This window comes from Schistocerca piceifrons, chromosome 3 (assembly GCF_021461385.2).
Source record: "Schistocerca piceifrons isolate TAMUIC-IGC-003096 chromosome 3, iqSchPice1.1, whole genome shotgun sequence".
Lineage (NCBI taxonomy): Eukaryota > Metazoa > Arthropoda > Insecta > Orthoptera > Acrididae > Schistocerca > Schistocerca piceifrons.
The window spans coordinates 108,002,417-108,021,783 of record NC_060140.1 but is presented as its reverse complement, the minus strand read 5'-3'; the positions used below and the strand labels follow the sequence as shown (position 1 = coordinate 108,021,783).

Here is a 19,367-nt window from a genome sequence, read left to right as displayed (position 1 = left end):
AATTTTTATGGATTGCAATACGCAACCGCGACGAACAGGTAAGTGGAGGAGCACTTGGAATGAATGAACGTTCGGTCTGGCCGTTCCGACGACTTAAATCCCATCGAGCACGTGTGGGATGCATTGAGGAGATGCACTACAGAACATCCACACACACCAACGACCATCCAGTGCTGCTGCAGGAATGCGATGTCCTACCACACCAATCTTGTGAACAGCACTGGAGCACGCTGCAGAGCATGTCAAGCAGACTGTGGTGATCAGACAGCCTACAAAGAACCATGCATGCCTAGCCATTTATAATGTGTAAGAGACCACAGGAATCTTCGAATAAATCATTTCCTTTCGTCTCACTGTGTATTTCTTTGATATCTTTTGTACTACACTATATCATTTTTTTATGTGTAATGGAAGTTTCGTCGAGCTGTATTACTTGGCCATGACACAGTATGCGAAAGTTACTTTTGCACACCAGTGTATTTCATGCACCTAAGATAGGCAACCTATCTGACATCAGCCACACCCAGGGCAGAACATATTTCGCCCACATTAAGATAAGCAATCTATCTTACATCATCCTTAGCTGGGGTGGATCATGCATGTTGGGTTGTCTACCTACTTCTTCTTTTGCTTACGGCATAGTCCTGCAGCGATAGCATGGTCGTCGTGGTTACAACGGATTTGGTAGTGTTAGTGTTAGGGATGGCTGGATGCCCTTCCTGCCGCCATCCCGTACACCCCAGGACAGAATCAGTGTACCCCAACTGTCTGTGTCTAGTGTAAATGGGGAAATACTGCGGACGTGTTTCAAATGTCTGCGATGCATGTAACGGAGGCGGAACGTGGGGACCAGCCCGGTATTCACCTAGCGGGATGTGGAAAACCGCCTAAAAACACATCCTGGCTGGCCGGCACACCGGCCCTCGTCGTTTATCCGCCGGGCGGATTCGATCCGGGGCCGGCGCGCTACCCGAGTCCAGGAAACAGGTCCTTGGGTTGTCTATCTTAAGGTGGGCGAAATATTTTCCGAACCAGTTTTATTTTTCCCACAGGGTACAAAGCGGAACACGGCAGAGTTTATCTGCAATGACTCGATTTAGTAGTGGTACTTGCATGCTGAAGACAGGCAGTCAGTCCCCAGGTCTCAGTGGAGCCATTTTTGAATGGCAGAGTAGGCCTAACTAGCTTTTTGTGCATTGAACCGTAAGGCAGCAGTGAACTTTGAAAACTGTTCCGCATTGTGCAGATATCTCAGTACAGCTGAGGAACTGTAATATCACCGTAATAAATATGTCATGCAAACTTTGTATGAGATTTCTCGACCGACTTATCTATCATTCTATTGCAGCTATTTCGTGTTCTGCCTCCTATTTCATATTTATGAAACGTACAATTTTCCAAGAAACTAGGGGAGAAGTTACGTTGAATCTGACGCTGACTCACTGGGTTCGTAAGAGAGAGTGAGTAGAATCACACGACGTGGGGAACAGCGTAGTTGGATAGGAGTAGGATGGGAGATCAAAATAAAAGGGTCACTCCAAAGGAAATGCACACTGTTTTTTTTTAAATCCATCTTTTATTCTACATGTTTGAAACTTTTACAGTGTGTAGATACATGCTTTAGGAACAATATTTTCATTTCCCGACATAATTTCCATCCCTCTCAACTGCCTTACGCCATCTTGGAACCAGCGCCTGTATACCCGCACTGTAACATTCTGGACCAACCTGTTGGAGCCACTGTTTGACAGCGTGCGCAAGGGAGTCTACATCTTCAATCCTTGTTCCACGAAGAGAGTCTTTCAGTTTGCCAAAGAGATGATAGTCACATGGAGCCAGGTCTGAACTGTAAGGCGGGTGTTTCAGTGTTGTCCATCCGAGTTTTATGATTGCTTCCACGGTTTTTTGACTGACATGTGGCCGTGCATTGTCGTGCAACAGCAAAACATCCTGCTTTTGCTGATGTGGTCAAACACGACTCAGTCGATATGCATCAGAACGTCCATGATGTCCACAAGCAATAGTCCTTCGGAATCGAAAAACACCGTAGCCATAACTTTTCCAGCAGAAGGTGTGGTTTTGAATTTTTTTTTTTTCTTGGGTGAATTTGCATGATGCCACTCCATTGATTGCCTTTTCGTCTCTGGTGAAAAATGATGGAGCCATGTTTCATCACCTGTCACAGTTCTTCCAAGAAATTCATGTCCACCATTCTGGTACTGTTCCAAAAGTTCGCTGCATACCGTTTTTCTTGTTTGTGATCCACTGTCAGCATCCTGGGAACCCACCTGGCACAAACCTTTTTTAACGCCAACACTTTCAGTATTCTGCAAAATACTTCCTTCCCCTATCCCAACGTAGCGTGACCAATTCGTTAACTCTCTGCACATTGTCTGGAGTGTGTGTAGTACGAGGCCTGCCGCTGCGAGGACAGTTCTCAATATTGCCGTGCCAACTTTCATCACGTAACCTGCTTGCCCACCGACTAACTGTACTGCAGTCGACAGCAGCATGTCCATACGCCTTTTTCAACCTCTGCTGGATGTTTCCCACTGTCTCGTTTTCACAGCACAGGAATTCTATGACAGCATGTTGCTTCTGACGAACGTCAAGTGTAGCAGCCAACTTGAAGACATGCTGTGACGGCGCCACTCATGGGAACAGGTTGAACTAAGTTTAAAACCAAGCGGGAAGGATGTATCTACACACTGTAAAACTTTCACACATGCAGAATGAAAACTGTATTTTTACAAAAATAGTGTGCCTTTCTTTTGGAGTGGCCCCCGTAGTAACAGCTGACACATGGGTGGCTAGAACGTATGGAAATAATTACATTGGTTTAAGTAGCACGTCCCTGTTGCAAAAATAAACCTGATTTAGATTGCCTGACAAATGCTGTTTAACAGGTAAAATGAAATATATCTATCGAGGAAAAAATGTAGCGATAAATACACTTTGAGGCGATTTGGAAGAAACATTTTGTGGTTCCAGAGAGGTGGTGCTACCTTCCAGCGAGCTGCTGTTGGTGACGTCCGCTTTGACGAAGATGACCTTCCCCTTTCCGAACTGCTTCTCCAGTTCCGCCACGGCCTTCTTCCCTGCTGCCTCGTCAGCGTCCGACGCCACAATCTGTGAAAAAAAAAGAAAAAAATCATCAAATGCATTAACAGCGCAAAGTACAACGTATCGGGACTGTAATTGGGAATTCCTGCTGTAGGCTGGCATTAGCTTCAGTCATTAAGTTACGTGAGCACGTCTCCGGACCTGACTAATTTTCATTCTCACTGGTCTGCATCAACACATACATCTACACCCACACTCTGCAAAGTATAGCGAAGTGTATGGCAGAGCGTGCTTCACATAGTACCAGTTATTAGGACTTCTTTCCGTCCCATTCAGGTATGCAGCGCGGGAAGATGATGTTCTCCCAGAAGTCAAGGAAACCTATGTCCATTCGTGCTGGTCGTTGGCCGGCCGGTGTGGCCGAGCGGTTCTAAGCGCTTCAGTCTGGAACCGCGCGACCACTACAGTCATAGGTTCGAATCCTGCCTCGGGCATGGATGTGTGTGATCTACATCTACATCTACATAGATACTCTGCAAATCACATTTAAGTGCCTGGCAGAGGGTTCATTGAACCACCTTCACAATTCTCTATTATTCCAATCAAGAATGAACACCTATATCTTTCCGTACGAGCTCTGATTTCCCTTATTTGATCGTGGTGATCGTTCCTCCCTTTGTTGGTCGATGTCAACAAAATATTTTCTCATTCGGAGGAGAAAGTTGGTGATTGGAATTTCGTGAGAAGATTCCTTCGCAACGAGAAACGCCTTTCTTTTAATGATTTCCAGCCCAAATCCTGTAGAATTTCTGTGACACTCTCTCCCATATTTCGCGATAATACAAAACGTGCTGCCTTTCTTTGAACTTTTTCGATGTACTCCGTCAGTCCTATCTGGCAAGGATCCCACACCGTGCAGCAGTATTCTAAAAGAGGACGGACAAGCGTAGTGTAGGCAGTCTCCTTAGTAGGTCTGTTACATTTTATAAGTGTCCTGTCAATAAAACGCAGTCTTTCGTTAGTCTTCCCCACAACATTTTCTGTGTGGTCTTTGCAAATTAAGTTGTTCCTAATTGTAATACCTAGGTATTTAGCTGAATTTACGGCTTTTAGATTAGACTGATTTATCGTGTAACCGAAGCTTAACGAATTCCTTTTAGAACTCATGTGGATGACCTCACACTTTTCGTTATTTATGGTCAACTGCCACTTTTTGCACCATTCAGATATCTTTTCTTAATTGTTTTGCGGTTTGTTTTGATCTTCTGATGACTTTATTAGTCGATAAACGACAGCGTTAACTGCAAGCAACCGAAGATGACTCCTCAGATTGTCCCCCAAATCGTTGATATAGATAAGGAACAGCAAAGGGCCTATAACACTACCTTGGGGAACGCCTGAAATCACTTCTGTTTTACTGGATGACTTTCCGTCAATTACTACGAACTGTGACCTCTCTGACATGAAATCGCAAATCCGGTCACATAACTGAGACGATATTCCATAAGCACGCAATTTCACTACGAGCCGCTTGTGTGGTAACGTGTCAAAAGCCTTCCGGAATACGGAATCGATCTGAAATCCCTTGTCAATTAGCACTCAGCAATTCATGTGAATAAAGAACTAGTTGTGTTTCACAGGAACGATGTTTTCTAAACCCATGTTGACTGTGTGTCAATAGACCGTTTCCTTCGAGGTAATTCATAATGTTCCAACACAACATAAGTTCTAATATCCTGCTTTATATCGATGTTAACGATATGGGCCTGTAATTTAGTGGATTACTCCTAGTACCTCCCTTGAATATTGGTGTGACCTGTGGAACTTTCCAGTCTTTGGGTACGGATCTTTCATCGAGCGAACTGTTGTATATGATTGTTAAGTATGGAGCTAATGCATCAGCATACTCGGAAAGGAACCTAATTGGTATACAGTCTGGACCAGAAGACTTGCTTTTATTAAGTGATTTGAGTTGCTTCACTACTCCGAGGATATTTACTTCTACGTTACTCAGGTTGGCAGCTGTTCTCGATTCGAATTCTGAAATATTTACTTCGTCTTCTTTTGTGAAGACATTTCGGATGTCCTTAGATTAGTTAGGTTTCAGTAGTTCTAAGTTCTAGGGGACTGATGACCTCAGATGCTAAGTCACTTAGTGCTCAGAGCCATCTGCACCATTTTTTTTTTTTTTTTTTTTTTTTTTTTTTTTTTTTTTTTTTTTTTTTTTTTTTTTTTGCTGGTCGTTGAGATCAGAGGTGGGGAGATGAGTGATAATGAAAGTCTAAGCCAAATGTGGAGGAGTACTCGGAGAACAGAATCCAGTGCTCGCATAAAGCAGGAAATTCGCGTTAGAGTCTGGATCACGTACAATTTTTCAGTTGTCACGACATATTCACTGGTATATTCACTTTTTTCATTCATTTTTACAGTTTATTTACACCAATGCCAGAAAACAACGTTGTCTGCAGGACAAAGGTATTTCAGATATAACGTGAACCTACATTCTTTCACTTTTTACCTAGGTTGAGGTCCTAAAAATTTCGTCTAGCGTGTTGATCTCATTAAATCTCGTTGCCTCAATCCTCTTTCGACTTTGAATTCGCCATCCTGATGAAGCCCAGTGCGAGCTGTAGAACTGGCATCTATATTCTTGCAAATACAAAATGGTTCAAATGGCTCTGAGCACTACGGGACTCAACTGCTGTGGTCATAAGTCCCCTAGAACTTAGAACTGCTTAAACCTAACTAACCTAAGGACATCACACACATCCATGCCCGAGGCAGGATTCGAACCTGCGACCGTAGCGGTCGTGCGGTTCCAGACTGTAGCGCCTTTAACCGCTCGGCCACTCCCGCCGGCTCTTGCAAATACACATCTCAGTTTTGCCGTCGGGTAAGACTACGCAAATCGCGGAATCTTTCATCTAAAGAGCTGTGAGATCTTATCAGGTAGTGGTAGTTCCTGTCGTTAGTCGCGTGAGCGGAGAAGTACTCACTGTTGGACAAAGGTAGCGATGATGTTGTCCCCTTCTGGGGGCCGAAGCTGTTCTTTTTTCCCCCTTTTTACGAGGGCGTTCAATAAGTTATGCAACACATTTTTTTTCTCAAAGCAGGTTGGTTTCATCCACTCTTTTGGCTACAAAATCCTATTTTTCGACATAATTTCCGTTCAGTGCAAAGGCTTAACGCCGTCCTTAGTGGGACAGCATTTATGCCCGCATAAAAGAATTACAGGATTTGGTGGACACCATTGAAACTAACGGAAAAAAATATGGAATGAAAATTAACACAAATAAAACAAAAGTATTGGCACTAGGAGGAAATAAGGAAATAAAAATCATGCTGAATGGGGAAATACTAGAACAGGTGCAAAATTTTAAGTATCTTGGAAGCAGGATAGACACTGACTGATAGTGCACCACAGAAATTTAAGCAAGGATAGCAATGGCAAAAGAGGCGTTTTATAAGAAAAGGAGAATTTTCTGCAGCGGTCTGGACAGAGAACTCAGGAAGAGACTCATAAAATGTGTTGTATGGAGTGTTGTTCTATATGGCGCTGAAACATGGACTATGAGGAAGAAACACAGAGAAAGGCTGGAGGCTTTTGAGATCTGTACATGGCGGTGGATGGAAAGAATAAGTTGGATGGACAGAGTAAGAAATGAAGAGGTACTGAGAAGAGTGGGAGAGAAAAGACAGTTACTAGATGTAATAAGGAGAGCAAAAAGAAATTGGAATGGGCATATATTAAGAAAGAATGACAGACTGATAAAAACAGTTTTAGAAGGTCATATAGAAGGGAAAAGGAAGCGAGGAAGGAAGAGATTCCTGATACTGGATGACATGATGGACAGTACAACATACAGCAGCCTTAAGAAGGAAGCAATGGATCGCAGAAAATGGAGAGGTAAAGGACCTGCTAATATAGCAGATAACAGATGATGAATACCACTCTACTGGTCGACAACGGAGCCAACGTCTTGCACCATCAGTAACCTCCCCATCATCCACTTACTGCTTACTGCGAAGTGCGTCCCTCATTGGGCCAAAGAGGCGGAAGTCGGAAGCTGCGAGATCCGTCTTTTGTTAGGCGGTGAGGAATCCAGCGGGCACACACTGCTGAGTACCCCAGCTGGTGGACGAGTGTGTCAGCACTGCCAACAAAGGGCAGCGAGCTGCTTCACTGTGATCCGGCGATCACCTCGATCGAGAGTTTTCACACGTTCCAATATTTCAGGAGTCACTGCCATGTGCGGCCGTTACGCACGAACTTGTAAAGCTGCTAACAGACGCATCGCCCAACGACTCACCATGCTTTTGCTCACTGCCAGGTATCCGTAGACATCCTGCAAGCGGCTATGAATTTCTGTGATGCTCTGATATTCTGCCAAAAGAAACCTGAAGACAGCTCTCTGCTTGGGACGCATCTCCGTTACAAACGCCATTTTGAAGGTCACGTATAGCGCCGCCACCTATCGGAACTTCACGAAACTATAGGGGCTGCAGCGGGTATATTTCTCGACGTCTCACAACAAATTCCGCATTTTTTTCGATCGAAATTGGCTGAAAAAATGTGTTGTATTATTTATTGTGCGCTCCTCGTAATTTAATGGTAGTCAGTGCTGGTGGATTCCAGGCAGTTCTTGGTTGAAATCCACCATCCCCGTTGATGAGATTGTCTGTAGTACATATCTGTATGATACGTCCTTGATAATACAATTCCAGAATGATGTCGCTGAGGACAGACCTTCATTCTTCTCACATATTCTTCAGCATACCAACATGGATACAACCAACGCCTTGTTTCTCAAGGTCTGTAAGTGCAGAGATTTTTTTTCGTACGGATTCAAAAATGTTCTCAAAATATGCTAACGGTAGAGCAGTGATACATTCACAGCTCTGTTCTACAAGTTCATTCGCAACTTACCAGTGCTAAATTGTCCTACATTGACATCTAATAAGGGCACCTTCCTTTGCTTGACTTGAATATAACGTCTTTTGCACGCTTTTTCGGATAATTTTAGTGAATATCTTGTATATTACGTGGAGGAGGCTGACGGTATTGGTGTGTGTGTGTGTGTGTGTGTGTGTGTGTGTGTGTATCGTCTGTCCCCTTTCTTGTGAAGTAGAAAAATTACAGCAGTGTTCTGCATATATTTCTACATACATACTTCGCGGGCCACTATGAAGTGCATGGGAGAGGGTACTTAGCACGATACCTCATGTTTACGTTTATCCTCGGTTCAAACACGTATTGAAAGCGGGAATAATGATTGCTTAAATGCCCCTGTGTGTGTGTGTGTGTGTGTGTGTGTGTGTGTGTGTGTGTGTGTGTGTGTTGTTACTAGCCTCATCTTGTCTTCGCAGTCACGATACGCACGGGACTGATTATTACACTACTGGCCATTAAAATTGCTACACCAAGAAGAAATGCAGATGATAACCGGGTATTCATTGGACAAATATATTTTAGTAGAACTGACATGTGATTTCATTTTCACGCAATTTGGGTGCATAGATCCTGAGAAATCAGTACCCAGAACAACCACCTCTGGCCCTAATAACGGCACTGAGTCAAACAGAGCTTGGATGGCGTGTACAGGTACAGCTGCCCATGCAGCTTCAACCCGATACCACAGTTCATCAAGAGTAGTGGCTGGCTTATTGTGACGAGCCAATTGCTCGGCCACCATTGACCAGACGTTTTCAATTCGTAAAAATACATGTCGTGTGACTAGGGCCTCCCGTCGGGTAGACCGTTCGCCGGGTGCAAGTCTTTCGAAATGACGCCACGTCGGCGACTTGCGCGTAGATCGGGATGAAATGATGACGATTAGGACAGCACAGCACCCAGTCTCTGAGCGGAGAAAATCTCCGACCCACCCGGGAATCGAACCCGGGCCCTTAGGATTGACAGTCTGTCGCGCTGATCACTCAGCTACCAGAGGCGGACTTTCATTTGGTGAGAAATCTGGAGAATGTGCCGGCCAGGGCAGCAGTCGAACATTTTCTGTATCCAGAAAGGCCCGCACAGGACTTGCAACATTCCGTCGTGCATTATCCTGCTGAAATGTAGGGTTTCGCAGGGATCGAATGAAGGGTAGAGCCACGGGTCGTAACACATCTGAAATGTAACGTCCACCGCTTAAAGTGCCGTCAATGCGAACAAGAAGTGACCGATACATGTAACCAATGGCACCCTATACCATCACGCCGGGTGATACGCCAGTATGGCGATGAGGAATGCAGGCTTCCAATGTGCGTTCACCGCGATGTCGCCAAACACGGATGCGACCATCATGATGCTGTAAACAGAACCTGGATTCATCCGAAAAAATGACGTTTTGGTATTCGTGCACCCAGATTCGTCGTTGAGTACACCATCGCAGGCGCTCCTGTCTGTGAAGCAGCGTCAAGGGTAACCGCAGCCACGGTCTCCGAGCTGATAGTCCATGCTGCTGCAAAACGTCGTCCAACTGTTCGTGCAGATAGTTGTTGTCTTGAAAACGTCCCCATCTGTTGACTCAGGGATCGAGACGTGGCTGCACGATCCGTTACAGTCATGCGGATAAGATGCCTGTCATCTCGACTGCTAGTGGTACGAGGCCGTTGGGATCCAGCACGGCGTTCCGCATTACCCTCCTGAACCCACCGATTCCATATTCTGCCAGCAGTCATTGGATCTCGACCAACGCGAGCAGCAATGTCGCGATACGATAAGCCGCAATCGCGATAGGCTACAATCCGATCTTTATCAAAGTCGGGAGCGTGATGGTACGAATTTCTCCTCATTACACGAGCCATCACAACAACGTTTCACCAGGCAACGCCGGTCAACTGCTGTTTGTGTATGAGAAATCGGTTGGATACTTTCCTCATGTCAGCACGTTGTAGCTGTCACCACGGCGCCAACCTTGTTGAATGCTCTGAAAAGCTAATCATTTGCATATCACAGCATCTTCTTCCTGTCGGTTAAATTGTAGCACGTCATCTTCGTGGTGTAGGAATTTTAATGGCCAGTAGTGTAGCTGTGTCACTCGCAAAGTACATGCTCAGCAAGTATGGAGTCATAATTCTGGAACGTATCTGCCTGAATGAGCAAAATAAAACTTATCAGCCCCAGAACAAATAATTTTGTATATCCCACTGCTGGTTAGTAATTGCGTCTTACCTTTACAGTCTGGTTTTCAATTGTAATTATAAAGTTGTTCTATCAAGAATGGAAGGATGGATTAGTTAACTTAATAACCCATTAGTTGAACTACTACATACTATATTGACTACTGACGGGACTAATCATCTCAACATGTCGTTGCGTAGCTATTGTCAAGAGTGGTCTTCAAAACTGAAGTCGAAGGTAACGGACAGAGCCAAAGCGGGAAAGGAAGGAGAAGACTCGAAAGACACATAAGAACAAATAGGGTGTTGTATGAGAAGGTTTGTACAACATGTTAGGGGTAGCGTTAGTCGTGTAATGCTCAGGCTGTTAGGCGCCGTATGTGCCGAGGCTGTAAGTGAGGTATGAGGAGAAGCAGCGACTCACCTTGGCGCCTGCAGTCAGCAGCGCCCTGCTGAAGGCTCTGCCCAGACCGCCGGCCGCCCCCGTGATCAGCGCCACCTTGCCAGAGGGGTCCATCCTGCAACACGGGACGTCGTCTCACCAACGCAAGTCGTGTGTGTGTACGCTAAACACGCTACACCATCTGAATTGCTAAGCGTTCTCAGTTTTTCTTCTTTGTGAGGCGAGTGCAAAACTGGTTCAATTTATGATGATCGCACAAATGTAGCTTCGCAACAATGAATAACTAACCAAGATTTACAACTTCTTGGATTAATCGAAGTTTGCGATTCCATCTTCTTTCCGGTAATGTTTATTCCGACTGCCGGCTACAATGTGTGAGATTCATGTTTCTGGTATAATTACGCAGTACACTGGTGCACTCACGAAATTTTACACCTTTCCCAATTTGTTCCTAACGTGGTAACATTTTTGCATGCGTCTAGTTGCCAATGTTGTGTTTCGAAAATTAGTCATCCTACAGATTTCAGTTTACGGTAACATAGATTCTAAATATGTAGCTATGTAAAACGTAATCTGATTTGCATATTTCATTCTAATGTTTATTTTCCAAGTTTAATTGAATAGTGATAAACAAAAGAAATGGTTCAAATGTCTCTGAGCACTATGGGACTTAACATCTATGGTCATCAGTCCCCTAGAACTTAGAACTACTTAAACCTAACTAACCTAAGGACATCACACAACACCCAGTCATCACGAGGCAGAGAAAATCCCTGACCTCGCCGGGAATCGAACCCGGGAACCCGGGCGTGGGAAGCGAGAACGCTACCGCACGACCACGAGCTGCGGACGAGTGATAAACGACATCGTACTATGCATCAAATTAAGAATCATTGTTATATTTCAAAAACACACTTAATTTATTCAGAAACAACTTGTCTTGAAACTTTTACTGGTGGAATATCTAGAAATCGTAAAATTTATTTTTGAAACTAAATGAAATAACTTTCGTTGTTGTTTTCTCAGACTTTTGTGTTAATAAAATGATTTTTTTTCACTTGAATGTTTACTATTTGTAAAGCTGGATGTCATTATAATCTTCAGTTTGAACAAATAGCTTTTAGAACATTCTGGTAAGCTCTAATTTCACATATAGAACAGTCAGTCTCAGTTTCTCTGCGTTTCTTCTGCGATCGAGCTGCATTCTGTTGTCAGATTGTGATCTGTAAGAACGTGTACAGCGCATACAAAAAATCTTTTGTTTGGACAGGTATGAAATACTTTACTATGATAAATAGGTAAGAATGTGAAATAAAATGAGAAGAAACTGTGTGACATAGGGTTTTCACTGGAGGATGAATACCCATGGATCAAAATCATCTCCTAGTTAAATGAGGAGCATAGCACTTTGACACCATACATATGAGTATATAGCATTCTTTTTTTTTTCTTTTGCTGGTGTCTTGTCCTGCGGTTTCGCAGGGTCGGCACGGTTAGGAACGGATTTGGCAAGATAGTTTTAAGGGGTGGCCGGATGCCCTTCCTGCCGCCACCCCGTACACCCCACGATGGAATTAGTGTACTCCAGCTGTATGCGTCTGGTGTAATCCATGGAATAGTGGTTCAAATGGTTCAAATGGCTCTGAGCACTATGGGTCTTAACTACTGAGGTCATCAGTCCCCTAGAACTTATAACTACTTAAACCTAACTAACCTAAGGACATCAGACACATCCATGCCCGAGGCAGGATTCGAACCTGCGACCGTAGCAGTCGCGCGGTTCCGGACTGAGCGCCTAGAACCGCTAGACCACCGCGGCCGGCCATGGAATAGTGCAATCGTGTTGAGATGTCTGCGAGTCGTGTAAATCAGGCGGAACGTGGGGCCCAGCCCGGTATTCCCCTGGTGGGATGTGGAAAATCGCCCAAAAACCACATCCAGGCTGGTCGACACACCGGCCGACGCCGGTAATCCGCCGGGCGGATTCGATGCGGGGCCGGCGCGCCTACCTGAGTCCAGGAAGCAGCTCATTGGCGCTCTCGGCTAATCTGGCGGGTAGATGAGTATATAGCATATCAGTATACTATTCATTACATTTTAGTATTGAATGTACTCACTTTCCATTTCATCTATATGCACTATATTGACAATAAGAAATATACACGTCGTACTTCTTATGAAAAACCCCTTAAACCTTTGTACATACCACGTTACAGTGACGATGGTTCGCGTAATGCACAAGATTGAACGAAATCGCGTGCTTACACCCGTTTGAGCTGATATTCACGCACATCTCGGGTGCTGCGTTAATGGAACTGTAGGATTGGTTATCGTCCCCACAGTCAAAAGTTTGGTGGATTGCAGTCACTGGTTGTAAACGTGACTTCAAGTAATGTATCATATCTAGTGTGCAAACAGTGCAGCTCTGTGAAGTGAATTGCTATCAGTATACTGAAATTTTATCAGTTTCGTGTAGCACCCACAAATTGTCTCCGCAGCAAACTACGTATTCATGAAAAATTTCCGCTTGGTTGCCGTGCATTGCTACGAAGGAAGAAGCGAGCTTGAACTGGACAGTACGGGTGAGTGCGCAAGCAGCGCCGTCGTTGTGTCTGCTTCCACCCCGCCTCGTGCTGGGTCGCTTACACCACGACGTCGACAAAAGCTGTTAAACACATTAGGAGGTGACAGTTAACGGGAGATGGTGTTAGGTGCCAAAAAATAGAGAAACTCACCTAGTGGAACAGGGGTAGAGCCATTGAAGAAGTTTCCTATGGACGCAAAACGTAGTAAAATTGTAATACAGTCGCACAACATGGTTAAATTTAAGTTTAAAAATGCAGTAAAACTGCAGCGTACAGTGAATACAAGAATAATGTTCACTCCTTACGATTGGAAGTCAGTCACTAACTTATAAAAAGAAACAGATTTGCTGCTATGTGGAGCGAAGATAATAATATTCACCTTTGGAGGACGCGATATTTGATTTACTGAGATCGGTATACTTACCATTCAAGTGTGTGGAGTTAGCACTAATGTGGTATATCGCACGTCACGTCCATGTTTTTTCATATGCAGGCGGATGTGTGGGTCTAGATGGCAAGTACCTCAAGAAACTGCGGCAGTATGGCTGGGTATGCGTTTTGCGTATCCAGGTTGCCTCAGCCGTGGGTCAATTCAACGGCTCGAGGCCTCTTCTACCGTCAATCCGAGGAATGCTGTAGTGACTTTCGTGAGATTGCCTCAGCCGTACCGAGCGAGGTGGCGCAATGGTTATCACACTGGACTCACTTTCGGGAGGACGACGGTTCAATCCCGCGTCCGGCCAACCTGATTTACCTTTTCCGTGATTTGCCTAAATCTCTTGAGGCAAATGCTGGTATGGTTGCTTTGAAAAGGGCGCGGCCGACTTTCTTCCCCATCCTTCCCTAATCCGATGAGACCGATTGTAAGTAGGCTGTTTAGGTTTTTATGTTGGTAACGCCACGTAGCGCTCTGTATGAAAATCACTGACTGTGCTGTGTGCAGTCTGTGTCTGGTTTGCATTGTTGGAGTATTCGCTATTGTAGTGTTGGCCAGCTGGATGTGAGCCGCCAGCAGTGGTGGATGTGGGGAGAGAGATGGCAGAATTTTGAGAGCGGACGATCTGGACGTGTGTCCGTCACAAAATGGAAATTTGTAAGACTGGATGTCATGAACTGCTATATATATTATGCCTTTTGAACATAAGGTAAATACATTGTTTGTTCTCTATCAAAATCTTTCATTTGCCCACTATGCCTATCAGTAGTTAGTGCCTTCAGTAGTTTGAATCTTTTATTTAGCTGGCAGTATTGGCGCTCGCTGTATTGCAGTAGTTTGAGTAACGAAGATTTTTGTGACGCAAGTGATTCACGAAAGATATAGGTTATTGTTAGTCAGGGCCATTCTTTTGTAGGGATTATTGAAGAGAGAAATGTCCGAGTATGTTCAGTTTTGCTCAGCTGTTTGAAAATGAAATGACGTAAGAGGTTTATCAGCACAGTCATTCATAAATTTTTCTAAGGGGACGTTTCACGATAACATCGCTCTTTGGTCTCCTCCACCCAACTCTCAGCCGTGGGTCAAATCTACGGCTCGAGCCCTCTGGTACCGTCAACCCTGAGAATGCTTCAGTGACTATCGTGAAGCGCGGACGTGTGCCTACGAGCATTGGGAGGACAGGTCAACCCTCTAAAAATGTCAGTCTGTCTCTTAGTGCCGGCCTTTGCGGCCGAGCGGTTCTAGGCACTATAGTCTGGAACCGTGCGACCGCTACGGTCGCAGGTTCGAATCCCGCCTCGGGCATGAATGCGTGTGATGTCCTTAGGTTAGTGAGGTTTAAGTAGTTCTGAGTTCTAGGGGACAGATGACCTCAGAAGTTAAGTCCCACAGTGCTCAGAGCCATTTGAACTGTTTTTTTCTCTTAGGGCGAAACAGTCATTGGAGGGCAACAGCTGCAGTAGCTGCCATCCCCCCTGTTGTATGATGCTTGCCCAGGCACGTTTGGGCGGATGTTTATTTCCGTTGCGTCTCGTAGAACTTCTGTGGATTCTACTCACTCTCGTACGAACACCTCCGTCGACGTGGTAGCCCGTCAAGTAAAACAAACCCCCAGTTAGACAAACAGTCTCATGTCTTCCGTCCTCCTAATGGCACGTTGTGTAGTAACAGAAAGGTTGAGCTGTTAGCAATATGAAGATCGTTGTGAACGCCACAGTGCATTACTAGGCACTGTCTCGTTAGAGGTTGTATGCTTTTCCCTTCCCCCAATCTTGGAACTGACTTCTCTAGCCAGTCACAGTGGGGGGACTACAGTTTCACATGGGTTCTCAAACTCGGCGTAACTTAAAATTTTTCACAAACAAATCTCATTGACAGAGATGAAAGAAGCAATGCGTAAAAGTCCTAGGACTGACCTGGGATCCAACCAGAGACCTTTCGGTTCTTAGTTTACCACATTATCGCTTTTTTTGCGTTTTTACCAGTTTTATTTGCTGCAGAAGAATTATTTAATAATAGTATACTCTACATAGTGGAATTACATCCATAGACTGGTAAGGAAGTTTTAATTGTTTTTTTAATAGGAAACTGAGACGAATGAAAGATGACATTTCCTACCAGCAAATCAGAAATGCCAGGCTGTAATATACAAGTTCATACAACTGCACGGGCTACAATGGCACGCTCACCTCTTCGATCTAAATTCTCACTGCCGCCCCAGTCTACTTTAAATTCCCCCTTAGACACGAACAGAATTGCCGAGGCTCTCCATGTTCTGGAATAGCACATCAACATCGAACGTAAATGGGGGATCCAACCTGAAACCGTCTTGTCACGGTTCGCGCGGCTTTCCCCGCCGGAGGTTCGAATGCTCCCTCGGGCATGGGTGCGTGCGTCGTGCTTAGTGTAGTGTGTAAGCTTAGTGACCGATAACGTCAGCACTTTGGTCCCATAAGAACTTACCACAAATTTTTTCCAGCCTGAAACCCAGGTGCAGGTGAAGGTTAAAGTAGACTGAGGCGGCAGTGAGAATTTGGATCGAAGAGGGAGGCATACCAGGTAATCCGTGCAGTTGTGCGAACCGCTGTGGCTTTGTGGCTTAGTGGCCTAACGCACCCGCCTTGTAAGCAGGAGACCCGAGTTGATTACCGGCTTAGGTACAAATTTCCACTCGCCGCTTTAGTCTATGTACATAAAATCATATCTGTATGAAACCAGTAAAGTCTCTAAAATTGTGTCGTTACTTAAAAGTAACCTCCACAATAATCAGAATTAATACAGTATGTATGGCAATCCAATGAAGGGAAAAATTAACTAATACAAAATATGAGACATGTAATACAAATATTAGAAAAACATAATAGATCACTTACTGCTTTCGGTGTGGCCGAGCGGTTCTAGGCGCTTCAGTCTGGAACCGCGCGACCACTACGGTCGCAGATTCGAATCCTACCTCGGGCATGGATGTCCTTAGGTTAGTTAGGTTTAAGTAGTTCTAAGGTCTAGGGAACTGATGACTTCAGATGTTAAAGTCCTATAGTGCTCAGAGCCATTTGAACCGTTCAAGTTACTGCTTTCTAAATTTAAAGTTCAGTTCCAACTGTACTCATAACTTCCGCATCAAGAAGTAATTCTATTCATTTTCATTCCCCCTTCATAATAAAGGGCAGGCAACGGCCGTGCCGCAGTGGATACACCGGTCCCCGTGAGATCACCGAAGTTAAGCGCTGTTGGGCGTGGCTGGTACTTGGATGGGTGACCATCCAGCCGCCATGCGCTGTTGCCATTTTTCGGGGTGCACTCAGCCTCGTGATACCAACTGAGGAGCTACTCGACCGAATAGTAGCGGCTTCGGTCAAGAATACCATCATAACGACCGGGAGAGCGGTGTGCTGACACCACGCCCCTCCTCTCCGCATCCTCCCCTGAGGATGACACGGCGGTCGGATGGTCCCGGTAGGCCGCTCGTGGACTGGCGACGGAGTGCTTCATAATAAAGATTGATCACATTGTGTTTAACTGCAGCATGTCATTACTATTACGGAAAAGCCATAACCAATACGCAGACATTCTTAACGACATAAACCAAAATGTCACTCAGTCCTATTATCTCAGACCGAGCGAGGTGGCGCAGTGGTTAGCACACTGGACTCGCATTCGGGAGGACGACGGTTCAATCCCGTCTCCGGCCATCCTGATTTAGGTTTTCCGTGATTTCCCTAAATCGCTTCAGGCAAATGCCGGGATGGTTCCTTTGAAAGGGCACGGCCGATTTCCTTCCTCATCCTTCCCTCACCCGAGCTTGCGCTCCGTCTCTAATGACCTCGTTGTCGACGGGACGTTAAACACTAATCTCCTCCTATTATCTCATATGATGTTATTTATTGGGATAACGTTCTGTATGACGAAATTTCCAATCAAGGGAAAAATTTAACTTGTCAAAAACATAAGACAGTAGAGACATTTATCTTAATCTCAGTTACGTAATATTATCTCTAACAGTTCAAGAAAACCTACGTGTCCTACAGTGGAGCCTTTCAGCTGCTTTTAAAACCCAGTCTCATATTATTTCTTCTGTACGGCATGTGGCACAATCTTGTCTCCTCCATGTTTCCAGCCGGCTGGACCATCTGCTTGCATCCTGGAGTGCCTTAAGCAATTCCGAGCGCTCCTTTCACACTTCGCCCCACTGATAGATCACTCATTGTTATTTGCTTCATAATTCCTTTAGAATCAACAATGAACAGTTCCCTTATAATATATCATTAATCTTGACGCACGCGCAATAGTCTCTTGCAGTCTAGTGGATCGAATCAAACAGTAATTGTATTTTCAGGTTTCATAAACCACGCTCTTTTCTTGGAAAATTCATCAAGCGAAATGTGTGGCTGGAAAAGCCATTGATCAGGCTGAAGCCTTTGAATTTTGCTGTCGACATTTCTCAACACTGTCATTGAATGATAAGATCTTTGTGGCATATACAAAAATAAACTGTAATGGGTACAAGCAAAATCCAACGAACTTAACTTTAAAATTAGAAAGCCTTAATGGTTTAAATTCTCCATTTATCGTTGCTCTTCTTGCTACTCAGGTGCAGGTTTGGAAATGACAGCTTTAGTATACAGTCTATAATGTGCCCGTTTCTTGTGGGTACACACCTCCACTGCCATAAATAAGGCAGAAATCTTTCGTCAGCGCGCTGTCTGCGTTTACAGTCACAGAAACAACCGAACACTCGTAAACAGATAATAATATTATATCGCTTCAGAATACCACTGAGCCACCGGTTGCGCAATATGGCATAATAACTGCAACAGAACACAGGTATCTGGTGACAAAATATTTTTCTTCATGAAGCTACAAGCAGTTCATTCGCAGTGGTATTACCATTCAACATACAAACAAATTTATTCAACACAACGGCTGGAAAGCCTAAATATCAAATACTGCGTTCTAAAAATGCATTCAACAAGATTCTACTACCTTACTACTACACGAAATCACCAGCAGGTGAAACTGTAATTAGCTCTCCCAGTATTGAAAAACAATGACATTAGTCAAAGCAAGAAACTCTCCAGAGCCTGAACGACTTTCTATTAGACTGAATATTGAATTAGCCATTGTCCATTCCTAAAGGACATATCTTATGGTGGGTAGGACCGCGCGACAAGAATATGAAGGATCAAACAACGAATGTACACAATTACGCAGCTACATTGCTAAGAATTAAAAGTATTCATAATTGCGATTGTGGGCAACCATCAGCTGCAGAATGGAGTGACGGGAATGAAAATTCGTGCCAGGCCGGGATTCGAACCCGGACTTGAGGCTTATCGTGAACACTCGCCTTACTATATGGTTATCCGAGTACGGCTCACGGCCAGACCCAAATTTCAATGTGTTGTCAGAACTGCAATATCGTATTTATCCACCGACACCGGGAAAGCGACATTCAAGTAAAGTGTGTCGCCCGTACTGGCCATTAAAATTGCTACACCACGAACATGACGTACTAGAGGAGCGAAATTTAACCGACAGGAAGAAGATGCTGTGATATGCAAATGATTAGCTTTTCAGAGCATTCACACAAGGCTGGCGCCGGTGGCGACACCTACAACGTGCTGACAAGACGAAGGTTTCCAACCAATTTCACATACACATACAGCAGTTGACCGGCGTTGCCTGGTGAAACGTTGTTGTGATGCCTCCTGTACGGAGGATAAATGGGTACTATCACGTATCCGACTTTGATAAAGGTCGG

General features: G+C 44.6%; 1 protein-coding gene and 1 pseudogene across 1 annotated transcript in view; one reads left to right on the top strand and one right to left on the bottom strand.

Annotated features, from left to right (window-relative positions):
• LOC124789441 (15-hydroxyprostaglandin dehydrogenase [NAD(+)]-like) overlaps positions 1-19,367 on the bottom strand; it is an 82,546-nt gene that overhangs the window by 39,871 nt on the left and 23,308 nt on the right. Inside the window, exons 2-3 of the mRNA XM_047256791.1 lie at positions 10,607-10,700; positions 3,006-3,129 (exon numbers count right to left, since the gene is read on the bottom strand). Of these exons, the coding sequence (XP_047112747.1) occupies positions 3,006-3,129; positions 10,607-10,699 (217 nt within the window). The 5' untranslated portion in view covers position 10,700. The remainder of the gene's footprint in view (positions 1-3,005; positions 3,130-10,606; positions 10,701-19,367) is intronic.
• LOC124790245 lies at positions 16,776-16,892 on the top strand (annotated as a pseudogene).